This window comes from Venturia canescens, chromosome 2 (genome assembly GCF_019457755.1).
Source record: "Venturia canescens isolate UGA chromosome 2, ASM1945775v1, whole genome shotgun sequence".
NCBI lineage: Eukaryota > Metazoa > Arthropoda > Insecta > Hymenoptera > Ichneumonidae > Venturia > Venturia canescens.
Genome location: NC_057422.1, coordinates 18,784,466 through 18,806,884, shown reverse-complemented (window position 1 = coordinate 18,806,884; position 22,419 = coordinate 18,784,466). Strand labels below are relative to the sequence as shown.

At 38.0% G+C, this 22,419-nt stretch overlaps 2 protein-coding genes across 7 annotated transcripts; one reads left to right on the top strand and one right to left on the bottom strand.

Moving 5' to 3' along the window:
• Positions 1 to 1,610: 1,610 nt before the first annotated feature.
• Positions 1,611 to 16,612, bottom strand: LOC122406155 (MAP/microtubule affinity-regulating kinase 3-like). 3 transcript variants are annotated; one of them, XM_043411420.1, is made up of 7 exons: positions 16,389 to 16,612; positions 14,453 to 14,543; positions 7,567 to 7,792; positions 7,327 to 7,468; positions 6,669 to 6,868; positions 6,248 to 6,400; positions 1,611 to 3,348 (listed from the first exon to the last, which is right to left on the bottom strand). In XM_043411420.1, exons 2-7 carry the CDS (start codon positions 14,475 to 14,477, stop codon positions 1,809 to 1,811), a joined length of 2,286 nt encoding a protein of 761 aa, XP_043267355.1. In that variant the 5' UTR covers positions 14,478 to 14,543; positions 16,389 to 16,612; the 3' UTR covers positions 1,611 to 1,808. The 3 variants fall into 3 exon arrangements, with proteins under 3 accessions (XP_043267355.1, XP_043267356.1, XP_043267354.1); XM_043411421.1 differs by having other exon boundaries at positions 7,567 to 7,711; XM_043411419.1 differs by having other exon boundaries at positions 7,567 to 7,770; positions 16,389 to 16,611.
• APC4 (anaphase-promoting complex subunit 4) lies at positions 15,885 to 22,405 on the top strand. Of its 4 annotated transcripts, none has more exons than XM_043411423.1 (7): positions 15,885 to 15,903; positions 17,871 to 17,977; positions 18,547 to 18,932; positions 19,188 to 19,670; positions 19,845 to 20,068; positions 21,179 to 21,750; positions 21,986 to 22,405. In XM_043411423.1, the coding sequence occupies exons 2-7, from the start codon at positions 17,872 to 17,874 to the stop codon at positions 22,387 to 22,389; spliced, it is 2,175 nt and encodes a 724-aa protein (XP_043267358.1). In that variant the 5' UTR covers positions 15,885 to 15,903; position 17,871; the 3' UTR covers positions 22,390 to 22,405. The 4 variants fall into 4 exon arrangements, with proteins under 4 accessions (XP_043267358.1, XP_043267360.1, XP_043267359.1 ...); XM_043411425.1 differs by lacking the exon at positions 15,885 to 15,903 and adding an exon at positions 16,820 to 17,015; XM_043411424.1 differs by lacking the exon at positions 15,885 to 15,903 and adding an exon at positions 17,041 to 17,285.
• The last annotated feature ends 14 nt before the right edge of the window (positions 22,406 to 22,419 follow it).

Here is a 22,419-nt window from a genome sequence, read left to right as displayed (position 1 = left end):
CTTATCAGAATGAGCTTTTTGTGACTGTTATAATTTTTTCTTGATTACGTCAAAAATGAAAGCCCATACTTTTGGAGTTAGGATTTTATAAATAGAAAGTTTTATTTCATTTTTATGTACGTTTCAATGATTTATTTATAAAAGATCGACGTTTATATGAGCTCCCATTCGATTGAGAGCCAGAATGGCATTTACTGCCTTAACCCAACGTTTCTTGATGACGTAACGTTTCAGTCTGACTTTTGATATAGGATTCTCGAGTGCCGCAGCGAGCCATCGATGCTCCAACAGTTGACCAGCCCCTGGTCTCTTTCTGTGAAGTTATATAAAGTTATACAGATTTTATTAATATTTCAAGTCATTCTTAATGCACTAATGCTGAATATTTGAAGGCTGATCACAGTTGTAATCAGCTTTCCTTCATGAACAGAAATTTAGCCGTGATCCATGATGCGGACTGTACGATTTGTTTTGAAATTCATCAAAAATTTGGTGCACTGAGAAAAAAAAGTCATTGGAACAACGAAATGTGGCATTACGGGTTGCCAATGAAATATGTGATCATCACAACGTAAACATGATTAAACGAATAAAATAGTTTTAGATCCAACTGCAGGTTCATTCTCTCCAAAAACATTGCAGCTAAATAAAGAAAACTTCTTCCAATAACATCAATTGCTATTGAGTCAACCATTTTTTTCTCATCAGTGCAGATACATTGTTATAGTTTATTTGTCGGAGGAGGCTTGCTTTTTGTAAAAAAATAGAATTTCGATATGGTTTGACTGTTGCGAAGAATATATCACAACTTTCTTTTCCCAAAATATCAAAAGTCTGTCCAAGAAGGTGGTGTAGCTGCTTATTAGTTATTCCTTTCGCACTCCCTCAATTTTGATTTACACCGTTCATCGGTGGACAACTTTTTTCCAAAGTGCCTCCGCTACGATCCAGTTATTAATTATTGGTATTCGAGTTTTTAAAATTCAGGAAATCTTGTCTATATATATTGACCTGTCACAATTAATGAAATAGACATGGATTGGCTGCAGCCCCTAAAAAAAATTCATAAAATTGTTTTCACTGGACGTTACCGTTGAAGAAGAGTTGGGAAAAATCCCAACTCTTCTTTAAACAAAAAAGATGAAAAACTGATGAAAGCTCAGTCGAAAACACGGACGGTGATGATCCTAGTCTCAAAAAACTGCACGGCAAACAGATTATTATTATTATAATCTCAGCAAATCTAATAAATTTGAAAAAATTGACATTATCCAGCAAGCCTTGCTCATGTTGCCCAAAAAATTTCATATTTTTAGCATCACTTTTAACGTGGATATCACTGAATGTGTCTTTTGATTTCCATAATTATTTGGCCCAAATTGTTATTGATTTTTCTCAGCAACGACGCTCCCAAACTGTCTGAAAATTGAACTGATTTTTCTTTACACTTAACTTTATAAGATGCAATCGATTTAAAAGCGATGACATATAATTTTCATTCTAACGCCTCAACTTCCTAATGAAAAGAACTTGCTGCCTACAAGTGCGTTAGCACTCGAGCTCACTCCGCAGTTTCTCCGTGCATGCATTTTCGTTCAATACACCTCGTGTGTTTTGCACAAAGTAGTAGTCTCATGATTTTATTGCGTCAAATGTACAACAGCGTGCGTCTGAGCCAGAACAAATAGCTATAAAAAGTGGGTTCACATCGAAGTAATTCGCAGCAGCGAATATCGAATAAAGTAAACCGTTAAAAACGTAAATATATACGGGGAAGCTCGTGAGTGTTCCCACGGTAAAGTGTCTCTTCAGCGATGTATAGAAGACGTGGATGCAGGACTGGTCGCGAGGGGGGCGGACGATGGTATTTTCTGTTGCTCCGATTGGAAATATTTAGCTAAAGAATTCATCGATCTCCTCGCCACGGACTCTTCGCCGCACCAATCAACGCTGATTGACTTCCGCCCTATGCCACCGGCTCGAGAAGTGTCGTCCAGTTCCCCGAGGAGCTGCAGCAGCAGGTCCTTCGTGCTCGTGGGTTCGTCGAGATTGAGATTTTTGTGAATGTCACGTAAATTCGATATCCTCGGTACGTCACGACAGGTCTCGCCGAAACGACGAATAGTGCGAGAACGGCGCCAGGGTGGAGTTAGATCCATTTCACGATTGCTCCAATTTTTATCATTCTTCGAGGCTTCCGCGTAGCTTATTCTATCCGAATCTCCGAGCGGCCGGTCTTCCTCGTTGTCGAGCTTCCAAGTGACCCTGGGACGGTTGTCTTTGGAGACTCTACCTTCGTTCGTTAGGGTCTCTTTGCTAATTATATTATCGTAACTAGAGCCAGTCTCAGGAGTCTCGTTCTCCTCACTCTTTCGGCCTCTGCTGAAACCCTTTTTAAGACTAAAGCCAGCGACGCTATTGTTTGTACTTTCGTAGCTGCGACTTCCGTTGAAGGTCGTACCCTTGATTTTTCGCTGTCTCGTGATGTTCGATAACTTTTCTGAAATCTCATTGGGGCCGCTGTTCGTCACTGAACCGAGAGTGCTTTTCGGCTTATTCCAATCTTCAGCATTGGCCTCGTTCAGCTTGGACGAGGCTACCGCTGCTTTCTTCTCCGTACTTTCCTGAGCCTTTTCTTTGCTACGACCTCCCTTCGCTAGCGGCTCCTTCGGTTGACGGGGAGCTGCTGGATCAACCCCTTGAACCTGTTCACCCGGCCTGACCATAGCCAAGTTACGAAGGTGCTCCGACAGCTTTATGATCTCTTCGGCCAGGACTATCTGCGCAGCCTGGTCTCTGCGGTGACCGCTCGCCGCGAAATTCCCTTCGGACGCTCGACGCTCCAGACCCCAAACCAGGGTGCTGGGTACAGCAAGCGTGCTGTTACTTTCTTCGAGGTTTTGCGAGCTTGACAGTCCTGAGGATGTGCTGCACACGCTGCCACAGGGGGATGGACTCTGGCCGCGCAGGGACATCGATTCCAAGTTACCGTTGTCCGTACGCTCCGTCGGGTTTTGCTTATCTTCAGACCCTGTTGGCAGATTATCTCGCACGATCGCGTCAGCCTCAAACGAGTACGGCGAGTTCGGATGCTCCCGCCAACGCTCAACGAACAATCGCAGATTGTCCTTGGTCACATCAAGTTCCTGCTTCCAAGTGGTCGGCTTCAAGGTGCTCGAGTCTACTGATCTTGAGGGCACCGTTTCCTTCGGTTTCGAATCGATTTGCTGCGTTTTCGGTTTAGTTCCGAGGCTCCCTTTCGATTTAGCTTCTTTCGACTGCTTCGGAAGAGTTGTCTGCGGCAGCAGCCACCGGTGTTGACGGCACGTGGCGGCCGTAGAACGCTTTCTGCAAATAGTCAGATTCACCCAGCTTAAGGTTCTCTCCAGGCTCGGTTTTCATTCATTTACAACAACCTACTTTACACGCTCTCTTGGCCGCTCTTTCAGCCCCAATCTTCTTTTTTCGTTTCTACTTGATTATATCGACGATACCATTTGCATCGCCGAATCTTTGAGATCGAAAAATGACAGCAGTTGGATTTATGGGGCTTTCGAGTGCGTTTAATACTTTTGGATGTGCATAGCGGAGGCGGATACATGCTGGAAATCGAACATCGGTCTTTGTCTTTGGCGCTCGTTTGGTTTACGCAACTTTTCAACGCCTCTTTGACAACAGTTTTTCAGGAGCTCTTTCTAAATCATTTTCTATCGGTTCGACTTTGGAAGGACTCGTGAGACGTTTCTTGCTCGTGACGTGCGTCGTAACATTTACTGGCATTTAACAGTGGGACGATAATAACTTTTTTCACGTGTTCGGCTGTCGACCTGAGCGCAGTGTGGAGTGACGAATCTTGTTATATATATTCGGGGAAAACTGTTTACGAGCTTTGTCATTTTTTGTAGATTTATATGAAAGAGACGAAAACTGAGTAGCGGTTGCCATTCGTTTCCTTCTCATTTCAGACGATCGCACTTTGTCTTGCAAACAACAAAATTTCCCTACAACCATTAAGGTAGATCATGCCCGTGTTAGCTCGATTTTTACTTCCTAATTAAGGATATTATCGCTCTAAATTAAGGTATAACTGGATGGATAGCTCGACCAAAAATTATATGTGATTGGAATTTCCGTACTTCGCGATGCAATAAAAATCTGAAAAAATTCAACAACATTTGGAAAGCTATGAACAACAATTATCGATAATAATATTGCCCAAAAGTTAATAACAAATTGTTTAAACGATTAATTATTCAATAATTTTGCGGTGACCTATTGTTTTTTTTACGAATCAAATGTGTGTATTTTTCCGAATGCTCATGAATTTTTTCAGAATTTTCGTGGATTTTTGAAATTTCTTGAAAAAATTTTGAAAAAAATTTTTTAAAATTTGAATTTTGGATATGTTTTAGAAGACATATTTGCCATCAGTTTTGAAAAGTCTCAAGGTTGCTGGACCAAAAATGTACAAATAGAGTCACTTAAGGAAGTTGAGGCATTAGAATGAAAATGATGTCACCGCTTTTAAACCGATTGCATCTTATAAAGTGAAGTGTAAAAAAAAATCAGTTAAATTTTCAGACAGTTTAGGAGCGTCGTTGCTGAGAAAAATCAATAACAATTTGGGCCAAATAACATGTAATCTTATGGAAGTCAAGACACATTCGGTGATATCTCCGTTAAAAATGATGCTAAAAATATGAAATTTTTTGGGCAACATGAGCAAGGCTTGCTGAATTGTGTCAATTTTTTTCAGATTTATTAGGAGATTTGCTGAGATTATATTAATAATAATCTGTTTTCCGTGCAGTTTTTTCAGGCTAGGATCGTCACTGTTCGTGTTTTCGACTGAGCTTTCACCAGTTTTTCGTGTTTTTTTCCCCAACTTTTCTTTAAAGTGTATGCAACATTGCCAAATTGTAAACTGGCCTAACTTTTGAAAGGTACAGGTCATCACTTTTGGGTCAAAAAAATGACTGTACAGCCTCAACTTCCTTAAGAATTTGAAAAAGGGAATTTCAAAAATCCACGAAAATTCTGAAAAAAATCATGAGCATTCAGAAAAATGCGCACATTCGATTCGTAAAAAAAAACAAGGGTTTACTGTAAAATTGTTAAAAAATTATTTATTAATAACTTTTGGGCAATATTATTATTGATAATTGTAGTTTATAACTTTCCAAATGTTGCTGAATTTTTTCAGATTTTTATTGCAGCACGAAGTACGGTAATTCCGATTAGGCTGGGCTATCCATCCAGTAATAATACCTCAATGTCAGAGTTGTTAATTCGAAATTGTAAATAAATTTTTTCAACTTATCATTTGGCGAATGAAATTGAAGCCATTCGTTGATCGGGGATCCATCACTGACTCGACTCAAAATTTTATTCGTCCCTGGCTAAAATACTGTAGTTTTTTATGTCAAAAATCGCTTCAGAGAGCGCAAAGGGAAAACACAGAGAGAAATGGATCAAGAAAAAAGTGTTAATAAAAAGACAGGAGGCTGTGACAGGAATAGCACAAACCGAGAAGAAACAAAATGCCGAAATAAGCAAGTGTGAGGTTTTACCAATCGTTGAGTGCTTGTTTTACCAATTTTATTCAATCTTTAACGTAACATATTTTTATTACCAGTAAGACAATTGTCTCGAATTTTTTCCATATCTTCATTATACGCTTCATTGTTATTGTGCACTTTTTAATAAACTTCGGAAGAAGCGTTCATTCGTTATATGGAAAGATGAACGATTTTTAAGAGGATGGATCAGTCGGTATATATCGCAACCATGAGTGCGAGAGAGATAGTTGCAAATTTCGAAATTGAAATTCTTTGAGACAGTTTGACCGATTAAAAAAAGGCTCTGTCAGTCGATTTTTGCCATCGTTCTGCGTAGGCTGACAGAGCCTTTTTTTAATCGATCAAACTCTGTCAAAGAATTTCGATTTCGAAAATTCCAAGTGAGCTTACCGACTGATCCATCCTCTTAAGCATAATCCCCATAAACCTGTGTATTTTTATTCGTATTTAAAGACCTTTATCTAAATAGCCAATAAGACGAACCCCTTAAAATTTGATATGCTTGACAGTCGACTACCCATTCAAACTCTATGCAAATTTCAACACTTTCTTAAGAAAATCGTTTCGTGCATGAACTACCTTAACGCTTCATCAATGAATTGGAAAGCTTCGAGTATTATTTTTCCTAAATAATTCTCACGTCAACGATAAATAAACAGGTAACTTACTCTTTGTCTTTGACAAGAAGACAACGTATAAAGTCCTTGGCGTCTTCGGATATATCAGCAAAGGCATCGTGGTCAAAATCATATTTGGCGATGGTCACATTGGCCATCGTCTCGACATCTGTGTCACCCATAAACGGCGAAAGACCGGACAATCTATTTTGTGTTGAAAATGGAAAAAGATAAAATATCTTAAAAAATCCAATGACCGTTCATTATCGTGACGAGCTCGTGCCAAAAAAGGGTTTCCCAATCCCCTGTCAACTGCCTCACCCCATGACTCGGGCTCGCTCATTGCTTTTTTTTTTTTTTTTTTCGTGAATATAAAGATGTTAAAAAAGTCTGAAATTTCGAAATTTTTGTACCAAGTTTTTTTTCTGTCGTATTCAGATACGAAAATGTACTTATATGAATTGGGACTAACAGCACGTAACAGATGACGCCGATGCTCCACATGTCGGTGCCAAAACCAATTTGATCGAAGTTCACTACTTCCGGCGCGACGAACTCTGGCGTGCCGAATAAAACTTGCATTTTCTTACGTGGGTCGTACTGTCGCGCTAATCCAAAATCTATTATCTTTATTCGGTTGCCTTCTTTCGTCAAACACAAGATATTCTCCGGCTGTAATTCATAAAGTATTTAACTTAACATTCGTGTCTCGACTTATATTCATTTGAAATTAATTATTGTTAATTTTCACCATTTTTAATAATATTCTTTCTGCCACTCTCGTATCTCTTTACATGATGCATATTGTTCCACTACGGTAACATTCGGACGCCAAACTATTGCTATATTGATTATTGTCTTATGCCAAATTGTACAGCGCTAAATTACGTTTTGTTACGAGTGTTTTCTAAGCCAAAGTATTTGCGTGCCAAGTTTTATTTCATGCCCAGTTTTCGCCGAGTTCTTTCATTTCGTTTAGTTTATTTCGAATATTTTCGAGTCGAATAGTTGCCATTTAAATATTGTCCTATGACGAATTCAACAGGACCGAATAATTTTATATGAGAAATCTTATCTGCCATTAAAAGTATTTCTGAATGGAATTTTTTTGTCGTCAATTTCATGCTCACCTTCATGTCCAAGTGTAAAATATGTTGTGCATGAACAAACTCGATTCCCTCGCAAATTTGTCTCATAAATACGGCGCAACTGCGCTCTGTGAGAACGAAATCTTCGTCGATCACACGTTCGAACAGCTCGCCGCCTTGGATTCTGCAAGGAATTCGTTCAACCATTGCAACGACACTCGCATCAATTAAGTCATTAAGCAGAGGCTCAACATCCACTACGAACTAAAAAAAATGTCTTACAGCTCGAGTATAACGTAAATTTGTTTTCCGGTGTCTATTGCATCGTAAAGCTGTATCAGCCTGGGATGCTGTAGTCGCCTCATGATCTCGACCTCACGTTCCACCGATCGTCTGTCCTCTTTTCTCGTTGTAGTCACCACTTTTGCTGCCAACATCAAACCGCTTGTCTTCTCTTTGCAATGGTAAACCGTCCCGAATTTACCTCTTAAACACGCCAAATTTATTTCTATTTTATTGTAACCACGCAGTTATTAACTTCACACAACCGATACCCAAGAATCCGGATTTTTTTATATTCCAACATTTTTTAAATATCGGCCTCGTCGTCAATTACACTTACAACAATTTCTACTATTTTATCTGACGTGTTATTTTTCAAGGTTTTTAAATAGTATTATGGTTATTGCAGGAACACAGAGTGTCGCATATGCAAGGAAGAACCAGAAACCTTGGAGCACATCTGCGAACGTCCAGAAATCAAACAGCCAATAAACAATGACGAAATGGTGGAAAATTTAGAAAAGTGCTTGAAACAAGCCAGAGGAGAGGAATTAAAAAGGAAACAGGAAGAACAATTTAACGAGGAACCAAAGACAGAGCTATGCATATGCGTCAGACAGTTCGAATTGATGGCACAAAGAGTAGAAAGAGAGAGAGAGGACCCTTGAAGAAAGGGATGATCAAAGCTAAGCTGTAAAATAAGTGAACGCTGAAAATTAAAAATTAGATATAAGGAAAGAAAGATGGTTGTTAAATGCTGGTGTGCAACACAGACTTTATGAAATAATGTGTAAGGGGAACAAGGGATAATTATGTAAAAATCTGAAAAGGTATACAGGAAGTAAAATACTACTATTACTACTAGTATTATGGCTGTTGAGGATGTTGCAAATTTTTTAATTGCACTCTTTCCAAACGACAATTATGAATCTCATACTAAGGGAGTGAGGCAAAGTGGCCTGCTTAAGGAGTTTCGGTACAAAAGTCTAAGTATTAAGAAATTGATCAAATTTGGTGATAATGTTCTTCAACATCAAGTGCGAAAACACAATTTTTTTCAAAATTCTCTTCTACTTAGTTATCGAGTTATTACGCATTGAAGCAGATTTCTTGTGCTCGGAATGTATACCTATATATATGGAAACGCTATGCTTATACGAGTGAACTTTAGTGATCAATTACTCGATAACTGTGCAGAAGAAAAGTCTTAAAAATATTGTATTGTCAAATTTGGCACTAAAGAATATGTTGACCAAATTATATAAAATTCTCAACTTTTTGAAATTTTTTATGGTTTTAGCATGGTTTAGCATGGCAACATTGTATCGCCTGTACCGAAACTCCTTAAGAGGATGGATCAGTCGGTATATCGCAACCGTGGGTGCGAGAGAGATAGCTGCAAATTTCGAAATCGAAATTCTTTGACACAGTTTGACCGATTAAAAAAAGGCTCTGTCAGTCGATTTTTGCCATCGTCCTGCGTAGGCTGACAGAGCCTTTTTTTAATCGGTCAAACTGTGTCAAAGAATTTCGATTTCGAAAATTTCAAGTGAGGTTAGTCGACTGATCCGTACTCTTAAGGAATTAAATGAGTTTCATCAGTGAGCACAGGATCATTTACTTATTTTAGAGTCTCAGAATTGGTTCGACCTTCTTGTATCCCAAATTTGGGGAAAAAAATTGGTCAGGTTGTTCAGGTGCAACGGAAATCCGTAACCGCCACTCCTCGTTACACGAACATTATAATTTACTGTTTCCGCACAAAACTTGAAGACTGTGATAAGAAAAAAGAAACAAAGCATAGCGGACTTGGATGGAATGATAAAAAGTGAGCCAAAATCCTTCGATATATTTTGCCCAATGTTTTTTTTAGGCAGGAAATGAACTTTTAATCCACTATGTCGAAAAGAAACGATTTTTCGACTGCTGTTGAGTATCCCTGAATTCTTTTTCCATCCTTTTTTTTCCTGAATCTGGTTGAATCATTTTTTTGCGACAAAATGTTCACCCCTCACAAGATACGGTGAAAATCTATTATCGACAAGTCCGAGTGATTAGCAACCAGGCAGGGGCATCGCAGAATGGCCTCGCACTTGGTGTGCAGGCATTGATGACAATAATATCGACTCTGCATGCGATTTTTATCAGCAATGAGAATAAAATGGCAATCAGAAACTCGTACAACGATTCTTGCCCTCTTTAAGCAGCTACGAGCTTCTCGAAAAATAAAAGAATTCTTTCTGGGTCGATTTGCCCCAGAAATCGGAATTTAGTGAGTGGCCACTTGCTCCTATTTGCTGTTGAGATGAATAAACCTCGCGTGTGTCGCTCGTAGTCTTCGGGTCAACCACAATTCCGTAAACACGATAGTTTTAATTAAACGAAGTCCGGTGTAGATGGAATTCTGTTCCCAAAAAACTATCCATTGTCTCTCGAGATTTCTCGATTTATTTTTTATTTGTTATTAAGGAGGGTGGGTCACCAAATCAAAATAATCAGAATTTCATCAAATTTCGTGACAACATTTTTTTCAATTATTTTTACCACATGGTTATCGAATAATTGAGCGTTAAATCCAAGTTCTTATGCACGAGATGCATGACTGTATGCATGTTAACTCTGTGCTTATACGCGTGAACTTTAGTCTTCAATAACTCGAGAGCTGTGTGGTAGAAAAATCTAAAAAAATGTATATTGTCAAATATACTTTGAAAAAATACATTTACCAAATTTTATTAAGGAAGTTGAGGCATTAGAATGAAAATGATGTCATCGCTTTTAAACCGATTGCATCTTATAAAGTAAAGTGTAAAAAAAATCAGTCAAATTTTCAGACAGTTTAGGAGCGTCGTTGCTGAGAAAAATCAATAACAATTTGGGCCAAATAACATGTAATCTTATGGAAGTCAAGACACATTCGGTGATGTCTCCGTTAAAAATGATGCTAAAAATATGAAATTTTTTGGGCAACGTGAGCAAGGCTTGCCGAATAATGTCAATTTTTTCAGATTTATTAGGAGATTTGCTGAGATTATATTAATAATAATCTGTTTTCCGTGCAGTTTTTTGAGGCTAGGATCGTCACTGTTCGTGTTTTCGACTGAGCTTTCACCAGTTTTTCGTCTTTTTTTCCCCAACATTTCTTTAAAGTGTATGCAACATTGCCAAACTGTAAACTGGCCTAACTTTTGAAAGGTACAGGTCATAACTTTTGGGTAAAAAAAATGACTGTACAGCCCCTCAACTTCCTTAAATTCTTATCATTAACATTCGTATCGTCGCGATCCACCCTCCTTAATTTCGTCTATTTTCAACGAGCCCCTCCCCCGTTGCCAGGACTCGAGTGCGCGGGTGTTGAAAATAATACGAAAATTTTGTGATCAAGCCAAAAATCGCGTCTAGTGCATCACGAGTGAGCAGTGAAGCGAGTTTTTTTTTCGAATGACAACGAGCGAATTATGTGTTGAGAGGAAAGATGCCATTTGATCTGGGCGTGGAGACGAAAAAAAGAGATGAGAAAAAAGGCGGTGTAACTCGAGCCCCGGACGGGACAGTAAACCTCGGGGGAACTTTCCTTCTCCCTTATTCGCTCGAGTTCTGTGTTCCCTATTGGAACAAGGCAACGGAACAAAACATCGCGGTACGATCGGAACGCCAGCGGAGCGTTTTTTCACGAGACACACTCGACGGGCATCGCTTCTACGAGTAGACGAACGCATTATTTATAGATCGCACAAGACCTTGATTACCCAAACACACACTCGCACCCACGAGTTCGCCCAACACAGACATTCGCCCAAACTACAATACCGAATGTCTCGATCCCACGAGCCAGCGAAATAAACGAAAAACAAATGGAACATATCATGCGACGTTAGCTTTGCCGATCAAGCGAGCGGAAAATCTTCGATTTTGAATCTCGAATAATCGGAGATGAAGAAATGATTTATTTTGGCGACAAATCCATCGGAGCCTCCGACATTTTTCAGTATTTTATAATATTTTAGACATTTTCAAATATTTTATTACTCCTACACGAGAAAAAAGTCCCTCGGAAAATGGAACACGAAAGCAATCAACGCGAATTTCAACTGGTCTAAAGATCTCTCGGGACGAGCTCAAAACCCTCGCGTTTTAAGGAGGGTGGCTAGGGACGATACAATGTTGCCATGCTAAACCATGTAAAATAAATTAAAAATTTCAAAATGATAAGAATTTAATAAAATTTGGTGAACATATTCTTTAGAGTTAAATTTGAAAATACAAATTCTTTAAGATTTTTCTTCTGTACAGTTATCGAGTAATTGATCACTAAAGTTCACTCGTATAAGCATAGCGTTTCCATATATATAGGTATACATTCCGGGCATAAGAAATCTGCTTTAATGCGTAATTACTCGATAACTAAGCAGAAGAAAATTTTGAAAAAAATTGTGTCTTCGCACTTGATGTTGAAGAACATTATCACCAAATTTGATCAATTTCTTATCAATTTGACGAACGTAGCCACCCTCCTTAACGATTCAGCGCCGAAAGTCGTTGAATTTCACGAGAGTATTAGAGAACGAACGCATAACGACGGATCGTACGAGCATAATAAAAGCACACGAAAACAAAAGAGCGATCAACATTCCTCAGTGTTACAGCTGGACAAGCGCCCCTACCAGGGAACGCAGCCACGTGTGCTCGAGCAACGGGTTAAAACACTACGAGGCGTGCCAATAATTTCATAATTTTCAAGGACAGTGCGAGCGAGAGTTATGCTCTCGAGGGGGGAGGGTTATTAAATTGCTCTCTCGCAACGATGAATCCTTTCTCGTTGCTGCGATTACTCGCATTCGTGGAAATGAGAATTGGCAGAGCTGAGTTGAACGAAACAAAAAAAATATTGAACCGAAGACTTTTGCATGGTCTTTTGAGCCAGAGTGTCGATGAAACTTCGTCAAAATGTTTCGCTAAACGCAGAAGCGATTCTGGAGAGACTTTGAAGCTGAGCTTGTCCGAATCATAAAAGTGACAGCCTTAAGGCGTTTGTGCAATAATCGGGATGAACTTGGACCGCGAAGATCGAATAACAACGTCGAAATATCACACATGAGCACTCGTGCGTGTTGTTTGTGTGTGCAAATTCTAAAACAGGGTTAAGCTATCCTACGAATTTTAGTTGGCTCCCTCTCTCTTTCTCGTCCTCGCCTGCACCTCGGATCTCGCGACGACAATGAAAGAATACACGGGGTGAGAGAGAGAAAGAGCGCTCGAAAGAACGAGAATCTTCGTCTTCGCATTCGCTGATCGAATGCCAAAACCGGTGAGCGATCCCAATTAAAATCGATCGAGCTACGCCTACGCGACCTTGATCGATTGATCTTCGATACGAATCAAGGTCAGATTGGCATCATCACGCGCAAATAGCTCCGCGAGAGATTCGACTTATTTTCTCCCTTCGATCAGCTTTCCATTTATCGACTGTTGCAAAAAACGGTGAATTTTTGTCCGGAACAACTTAAGGTTGAGGCTTAAACTTCGTTATAATTCGTGCCATATTTTATTTCAGTTTTCATCAAGAGACGCGGGAGCGTCTTGACGCTGAGCATTAAGGAGGGTGGATGACGCAATAAAAATAATCAGAACTTCATCAAATTTCGTGATAACATTCTTTGGCATCAAGTATACAAATACAATTTTTTTCAAATTTTTTTACCACGTGGTTATCGAATAATTGAGCGTTAAATAGAAATTCTCATGCACGAGATGTATAACTGTATGTATGTTAACTCTATGCTTATAGAGGTGAACTTTAGTGTTCAATTACTCGAGAGCTATGTGGTAGAAAAATCTAAAAAAATGTATATTGTCTTATATATTTTTAAAGAATACATTACTAAATTTTATGAAATTCTTATCATTTTGAAATTTTTTATGTATTTAACATGGTTTAGCATGGCAACATTGTATCGTCGCGATCCACCCTCCTTAAGGGTGAATGATACAAAAGTCGAAATAATTAGAAATTGATCAAATTTGGTGATAATGTTCTTCAACATCAAGTGCGAAAACACAAATTTTTTCAAAATTTTCTTCTGTTTAGTTATCAAGTAATTACGCATTAAGGAGTTTCGGTACAGAAGTCAAAATATTAAGAAATTGATCAAATTTGGTGATAATGTTCTTCAACATCAAGTGCGAAAACTCAAATTTTTTCAAAATTTTCTTCTACTTAGTTATCGAGTAATTACGCATTAAAGCAAATTTCTCATGCCCGGAATGTATACCTATATATATGGAAACGCTATGCTTGTACACGTAAACTTTAGTGATCAATTACTCGATAACTGTGCAGAAGAAAAATCTTAAAAAATTTGTATTGTCAAATTTGGCACTAAAGAATATGTTCACCAAATTTTATAAAATTCTGATCATTTTGAATTTTTTTATGTTTTTAGCATGGTTTAGCATGGCAACATTGTATCGCCTGTGCAATATATCCTTAAAAGAAAAGAAAGAGCGAGCGCGAGACCTGTCGCACTCTGCTACACGCGAATATGCCGGTTTACGACGTCACAGCGTCTTTTCGACTGAAAATCACAATTTTTCGAATGGGGGGTTTTTTCCGATTTTTATCTTCCGATTGCTTTTTGTTGCAATTAAATCGGTTCAGCGAATCCTGGGAACGATGATATTCGTGAAATATTTTCCAAGCTCGATTTTCTTCGTTGTGCCGAGAATTTTCGAGGATATTTTCAAACGCATTATTTTTAATTTGAATAATTTATTGATTTACAGTGTTCAGTGGGATTTCGCCTAGGTATTTGAGTGAGATTAGGATTAGTTTCGTAATTAAAGGATTAATGCTCGAACCCCGTACATTATTGGACATTTTACTCACCGGCCAATCTCTGATTGAATCTCATAGTTATCCTTAAAATCCACCCCACGTCGAATCGTCACATCTCTGTAGGGAAAACTTGGCTCTACCTCTAAAAAATGTTTCCATTAATTATTCATTTATTATAACAGAGACGTTTTTTCTTCGGAAATATTTAATTCACTAAGTTCAGTAGCTTAATAATGACGTGGTCATTTTTATCACAAATACGATCACTTCCGGAGTACAATAGAATTCAATGAAACACAGGAAATTTTTAAGTGTTTGCTGGTGCTTCGATCAGCTGAATAAAATTTTACAGATTTAATTTGTTGTTGAGATCGATGTAAAAAGGATTTTTTTTTGAGCTATAAATTTTCAATCGATTTATACCAAATTAATTTCAATTGAAAATCAATCACGATCGAATTGTAGTCGAGACAGAAACTTTATTTTAGAAAAAATTAAAACGTCAATTGATTCGTAAGAACGTAAACAAACTCGACCATCTTGGAGGCGTTACAAGCATTGCTGTGCGAAAACGGAATTTCGATAAAAATGCACGTTTGTTCAACAAGCAATCAAATGTTTTTACGTGTCGAATGAATAAATCGATTCTCAAAATATCATTTGAATTTTTACAGAAATTTTTACTCTCATTCATTGGACATTTATCGTAGAAATCATATGTCGAATCGTGTAGTGCTAAAGCACGTGCAAAATCTACGATGTTATTTACTTCCAACACATTTTCAGTCATATTAGAAAAAAACATCCTTAAAAAATTAACACGTTTGCAGAAATCGCTCAATACTGGCTTTATGCAACAAAAAAAGTGCCAATTTTTCACTCGCAATTACAGTAAATATTCAGAAGCGGGGCTTTTCCTTATATTCCTGTATTGACCGAAATCATGTCGATATAACCTAAAAACAATATTATCATAAAACCTCGATGGCTGCAGAGGATAAATAAATTTCTTCCAATCGTTGAATCTTTCATTTCCTCGAACGACATTTTCGGCTGAGAAACGTGTCGTAATTCATAAATAAAAAAAGCCGCTGAAGATCGTAACGAATAAATGAATGCGAGGTTATATTTTTCATTTTACTATTATTTTCGTCGAACTGAATTACCGAGCCGAAGAACAATGATATTTAGCACAATTATGTCGAAATAAAAATAACGATATTCGAAAAATTCAATTTAAATTGGACTCCCCATGTGTATATATATTCTATATTTGGTGTGTGTGTGCGCGCGCGCACGAACGATACAAAACATCGAAGCTAAGGTTATGTATAAGATATTTCGGTGGCGCATGCTGGGCCACCGTGGTCCATCACTGTGGATCTTGTATTTCAATTCTCCTTCCCCTCCCGTCTTATTTCGTGCGGATACGTGCACCTGTTACACACGCTTTATCGACGATCCTATACCAACAATAACAGTTCGGAGTTCCATTCTGGGAGGTATTGCATCGATGAATATCGTGCGAGCATATTTTTGCGTCTCAACAAGTATTTCACACTTCGCAAAACCATCCAGAAGTTACATTTTTCGAACGATACACGATGAAAGTGTTTAAAAAAAAAAATTTTAGGTTATACATATAGAAATAGCAAGTTACGTGAAAATATGTCGATTAGTTGAACGGTGGAAAAAATACTTCGTATTCGAAACTGAAAAGGAACGATTCAATAACGAGAATCGAAACTTTTCATATTCATTATCCACATGTTGGATTTTTTGCTCGAAGAACGTTGTATTTTTGTTTTCGTATTTCTCAACGGAAGATTCTTTGTTATTTCGTCAGCACACCAAAAACTCGGATACAGTTAGGAAGTATTTTGATACCGGTTTATCGCTCGCGTTTATGTTCTTTGTTTTATTTATTTATTTCGTCACGTCTAAAACAGATGAAAACATAATGTCCTGTGAACTCAACAATTCTTACCGCCAACTGGATCCGTTTCATCGACACGAATCATTTTAATTGAGGATCGTTAGAACCACCCGAACCTTTGTAAAAACCGGGTGGTTTGGACGATTGTCCGTTTTGAAGTATTTTAAAATATATTGCCTGTGGCCTAGGGAAAAAATGAAACAAGACCAAAACTCTAATGTCAAGAAGGGCTCTTCGCGACACCGATCCGGTGTAAACTAGGTCCGATTATTGACTATCGCGAGAACCCGCGAGGTTCACGAGAGGGTCTTGAAAAAAGAGAAGGGGAGAGACAGAAAGCAAAAGAAATAGGCGACAACGGAGCAAAATCTCTTCCTCTCGGCTCGGACGGATTTAGATTTTCCAACAGACGCTGCAGATTCTGCCACCAAGTCACGTGGTTTTCTCAAATAACTGGTGTCTCGTGTGTGTATACGTACGAAGAAGAGAAAGAGAACGCCCACTACCATCGTGAAACTAGCGGGTTTCATTCGTCCGTCCTTTCCCTCTAATTCGTCTCACTCTAACCTCAAATAAAAGCTCCCTCTACAACTCTTATTTCTCTCTCTCTCTCTCCGACGTCCAAAGCGTCGTCGTTCACATCGTCGTATCGACGCCAAACGTCGACGAAAACTTAACGTAAGACACATATGACACTCCCCTCCTCGTCTAATGGCCGTGCCATCAAACTTCTTAATCTGAGACAACGCTGTCGTGGCCTGGATATTACAGTTGCATATTTTACTATTTCGCCATATTCTAAATAAATCCTAAAACGTTACATTGCCTCTACAAATGGAAACGATGCCTCCAGTTTGTGAAAATATTCACATCAATTTCACTTTTGTACTTACATTTGCTTGTGCTTTCTGTACGAAATGATAAAAAGTTTAAAAACCCACAAATAACGTAGGTATTTTTCAATATTCTCTCTATTTCATCCTTTTGAGTTTCTGATTAATACATTTCTGAATATTTCTTCAATAATATTTTTTACTCCGCGTCGAATATTATACTTCGATCATTTTGCCTTAGTTATTGATAATTCGTCACTATACTGGAACATTGAAACGAATAAACATTATTTTGAAAATTCCTAACGAATCGTCAGGCGTATATGTATATTGATAAACGTTTCTCCCCGACTTCGGTTCACGCAAGAGAGCGGGAGCGTATTTATTTTTATACGAAATTCCGAAGAATCACCAATTCAATATGGCTACCGGAAGTCCTCAGGGTCGAAGCTGCAAGATATCCGGTTATGTGAAAACTAGTTTCGTATATTGTCGACAGGTCGCGTCGATGTTGAAGAAGAGGGAGAACGGGAATCGCGGTTCGCTATTTACTATTTGTTTACATTGCATCGTCGCCGGCCAACCTTCCAACATAACCTTTGTGAATCGTTCACCGGCTATTTCTCTTTACACATTGTGATGAGTTTTCATCAGTATTCAAAGGTTATGTGATTTATATGTGATAATATAAATTTCCTAGGATGTCAGGAGCCATGAGACAACTTGAGGAGCGTCAACTTCCTGCGGAAGTTACGATTATGCGATGGTCACCGAAGATGGACCTTCTCGCAATTGCAAACAAAAAAGGTATGATGCTTAACTATTTGTTTATTGATTCTTACAGTTTTCTCCCTTGTTATAAGAAAGAAATTTGAAGAAAAATCATGACGAATTCTATACAAATTTATCCAAATGCGACTTGTAGTTGTTTCAATTTTGGGGTTCGAATTTGGTATTTGATCTCGTTCTTTACATTTTGAAAAATTTTTCTGAATTCCAATGGCAAGTTTTTAGATTTGCTTTTCGAGGTAATCTATCGTTAGGGAGTCCTCAAACGTATCCGGAGAAAAGCCAATAGTAAACTCGGAGTGGAATGTGTAATTTTTTTTTCTCAACTCAAATAAAATAGCCTGGTGCAACAAAGTACTTTTTTTTGGAGCCGCATTATTTGACAAGAGATGTAAAATATTGAAAAAAAAATTGCACGCGATAAATGCAACTTTTGCTATGATTACACTTTTGTAGCATCTCAATTCAGATTCATCTTCAGAAATTTTTGGGTTTATCTAGATTGAAATATGTCTAATATTTTTTTTCTGCAATGTCTATTGACGTTCGTCATCTTTATAGAAAATTTTGACAAATACAAATTCCAGGTGAAGTAGCTCTCCACCGGTTAACCTGGCAACGAGTGTGGCTACTAAGCCCTCAGGATGAAACGGATGACACAGTGGCTAATTTGGCCTGGAGGCCAGATGGAAAACTTTTGGCTATTTCATATACAAACTCTAAGAATCTTTGTCTCATTGACATAGAAAATAAAAATATCATCCATAAAAAACCACATGAGTCCAGCGAAAAGGTCACTTGCATGTCTTGGCTGCCCATAGGAAATTTAGACAACGATAATTCTGGTCATCCTCTCAAAAGCATGACTTCACCTACCGGAGAATATCTACCGTCTTTGCCCAGTCTTAATCGAGGCTTTGGCCAAGAACCGGATCGCAAAGATTACCTCTTTCAGACTCTGGACATGTTGTTTGTATGTTTATAATGTTTGAAAATTATCTTAACCGTGTAAACCAATTGCCATCGTTTTCTAAATTATGACAATTTCAGTTCTTTTCAATCTCTTTCAATTTTTCATCACCAGTGATCAAGTCTCTTCTAATTGTGTTTCAGTTAATCTTCCAATTGTCATTTTTTCTATCTTTATTTTCAATAATTTCAATCTCGATGCCTAGCTTTTTAACTAAAGCTTTATCGAGTCAATGAATAATCGTTCTGCATCTTACAGGTGGGTTTGGAAGATTCAGGAATATCGATGTACGTTTTCGGGATGTTCTATTGCGGAACAATAAAAGTGGGGAATGGTCCAGTTTCGGAAATAAGCGGTGGTTCAGGTGGTCCAATATTAGCGAGTTGTCGAGAACAAAATTGCATAAAAGTTTATCGACTTTCATGTCCGTTGCTTGAGAGAAGTGGAGCGTTCCTGAAAATTGCCCAAGTCCAAGCGAACATCGAGTGTCTCATGGATTATTTATCTCACACATTGATGGCCATATCAGAAGCTTGGGAGACGATACTTCTTGAAATGGACGAGAAGCTTGCCCGCTACGCCGACAGCAACCCACCTTGTGCAATGGCTGCTGATTTTCTTGAATTGCTAATGATTGGCATTCCCACTCAAGAGTTGGAGAATTTTCTACTGCGTGACCTCACTGAGAAAGGACTCAAAAAACTCGGACATAGTATTGAAATGTGCTATAGCAATATTCAGGTTATTTACTTATTTATTCAATATTCCAGTGAACTTAGTTGAGAACTCGTGCATAAAGTATTTCAGCTTTCATATTTGTTGACTAGTCGGTAAATTTCAAAACCGTGTCAGCTTCATTTGTTTCAATTTTATATCTTTTTTTTTTATAGTTTGAAAGATTTTTCGTTTTTCTAGAAACTCGTACTGAAGCATTTGAGCAGCGTTGGAATGGCTCTTGTCTATCAATTGGGAGAAATGCGAGGCATGGCTCGGCTTGGTGGCCCTTACGAGAGTCTCGGTCTCAAGGATGAAACACCCGTTACCAAAGGTTTGCACGCTGCTGAGGCTTTTCTCGCTAAATCCTCCGAAATTCAACAAGTCATCGATCACAGTATGAGGGATTACAAAGCATTTTTCCGGTACGTTTAACATTTTTCATGCATATCTATTGCCATTTCTATAATAATATTATCAATATTTTGCGTGTTTTTACTGCTACAAGACCACATACTTTCCGGATTAAAAAAATCCGATTTTTCATTTTTCGTCTCTTGTTGTATTTATTTTGATTCTCCAAAAGTAAAAATATTATTTCACTTGACTTACAAAATTCAAGTGGTCGCCATTTATAGGGATGGTGCAAGTAGACTACCGCGCCACTAGTGATGAAAAGTGAAAGCTTTTGGGGGTCTTTTATATCATTATTGTATTATTATATATATATTACATTATTATGATTATATTTCCATCAAAGTATTGAAAGTGCTACCCCCAAAAGCTTATAATTTATGACATTAGAGGCGCCACGAGTACTTTCGACCTGCCCTCTATCGAATCTGCACCATCCCTATAGAGAATTCGTTTGAGGAAAAAATGAAACTCCCGTAACGCAATAAGATGAATATGCTTCGGAAAATCCAAAATTATGTCCTTCGACTTCACCATTGAAAATTTTCTTCCATCATAATGTCTCCTTCCCGTTCGCCTTTCACGACGATAGTATTCCCCTTTTGCGGAAGAATTCAAAGCAAATGAATACATGGTAGGGATATAAAATTCAAACCCAGGCTATGGGGATCACACCATGCACCCCAAGTTTTTGTTCAATAATTTGAAATTGTTTTTTCTAAATTTTTCATGAATAATATTTTAAAGTAAACATCACCTGTACTTAGTTTAATTGGAATAATGTGAGATTATTTGAAAAAAAAATTGATGAAAAAGTTTTTATTCAAAAGTGGTATTAACGATTTCGCGTGGTAATTTTATATAGAAGGTTGCTACTTTCTTTTTCCACTTATAAAATGTTTTTTTCTGTTGCACATGTTCTCAATTCATGGATAATTCGATGTAAATATTAAGTTTAGGCTTTCGATTAGATCTCCAATTTGTTCTAAAAAAATTAATTTTTCCGTGTTGGATAGATTGATCCCGTTAATATTTAATTTCCCTTTTGTCAAGTTCAAGTCTAAACATAAAACGCAGTGAGTTTCTCATTCCGTTTGATTATCATTGATTTGAATTTTAAGGTGGTTATATGTCGTCATCGCAAGATTAACAGACGAGAGAGTTCCCTCTGAGGCCAGTCGTGTGAGTCAACAGGAGTTGACATTTATAGCCGATTTTCTTCGTGGTTTTGACAAAACGGATAACACTGCAAGTGGACGTAAAGGCGTGAATCTTGAAAAACTATGTCAGTATTTGAGACGAGAACCACTTCAAACGTGTTTAACAGCCGAAGGAAGTGAATGGGCAGCACTATTGACCGAAAATAAATGTCTACGCGATCATCCTTTGATCGTCAAACAAGATCTGGACTCGTCGCTTCTTCAATCGCACGAAAAACTCGTCGGTGCCATTAAAGACGTATTTTCTGAAGCGTATCAAAGCCTCGTCAGCCATTTTTCAGTCACGTCAATTGCACTTCCCTTGTCAAAATCCTCTCAGGATACACAAATCGTAACTTCTGATGAAAATTTGTTAATTGCTGCCAGTGATCCTGAACGCAAAGCTCTCAAGCTTTTCAAAATTGAAACATCTTGTGTTGAGACTCGGACATTGAGCTTTAAAAAAGCTCTCGTCAGCGTCGACGCGAGAAATGGTAAGTTTTTCCAACTATGTTCTTTTCCTAATCTTTCGAATTTTTAGAAACTATAAGAAAACATTAATACAGAATAAAAAAAGGAAAAATTCGTAACCATTCAATCAAAATAGTTTGAAGTAGGAATTTAGTTCCAACTTGATTAATAATAATAATAATTCTTGAGTAATATTTTTAATAATTTTTCAGCACTGGAGTTATAAGTAATAATTGCTTTCAACTTTTTGTTTTTTAGCTTCCTTCACAGAAGTTGCGAACGACTTAACGATTTCGGACTTACAATTTTATTCGCAAGGTTTTCTCAGTTTGTTGTTAGTAAACCGAACTAATTACGCGTCATACCTCGTACAAATGCCGATAAGTGAAACCATTTTTGAGGTCGAAGACGATAGTGCAGTGAGTTTAGGAGAAATCGTTGGGACATCGTGGCCTCGACCTTTTCAGGGAATTTCCGCGAGACGTTTAGCCGTAAGTGGTGCTCGAAAAGTAGCTGCGATTCTCAGCGAATCTAGTCGCAAAATAAGACTTCTTGAGACTGAAGTCGAACCGGAGGACGAGGAGGATAAGGATGAGGATGACACGATCGATGAGAGCCTCATGGATACTTCTAATTCCAATGTGCCTGGTACATCATCCTGAAATCTTGTAAAATGAGGTAATTGAGATTTC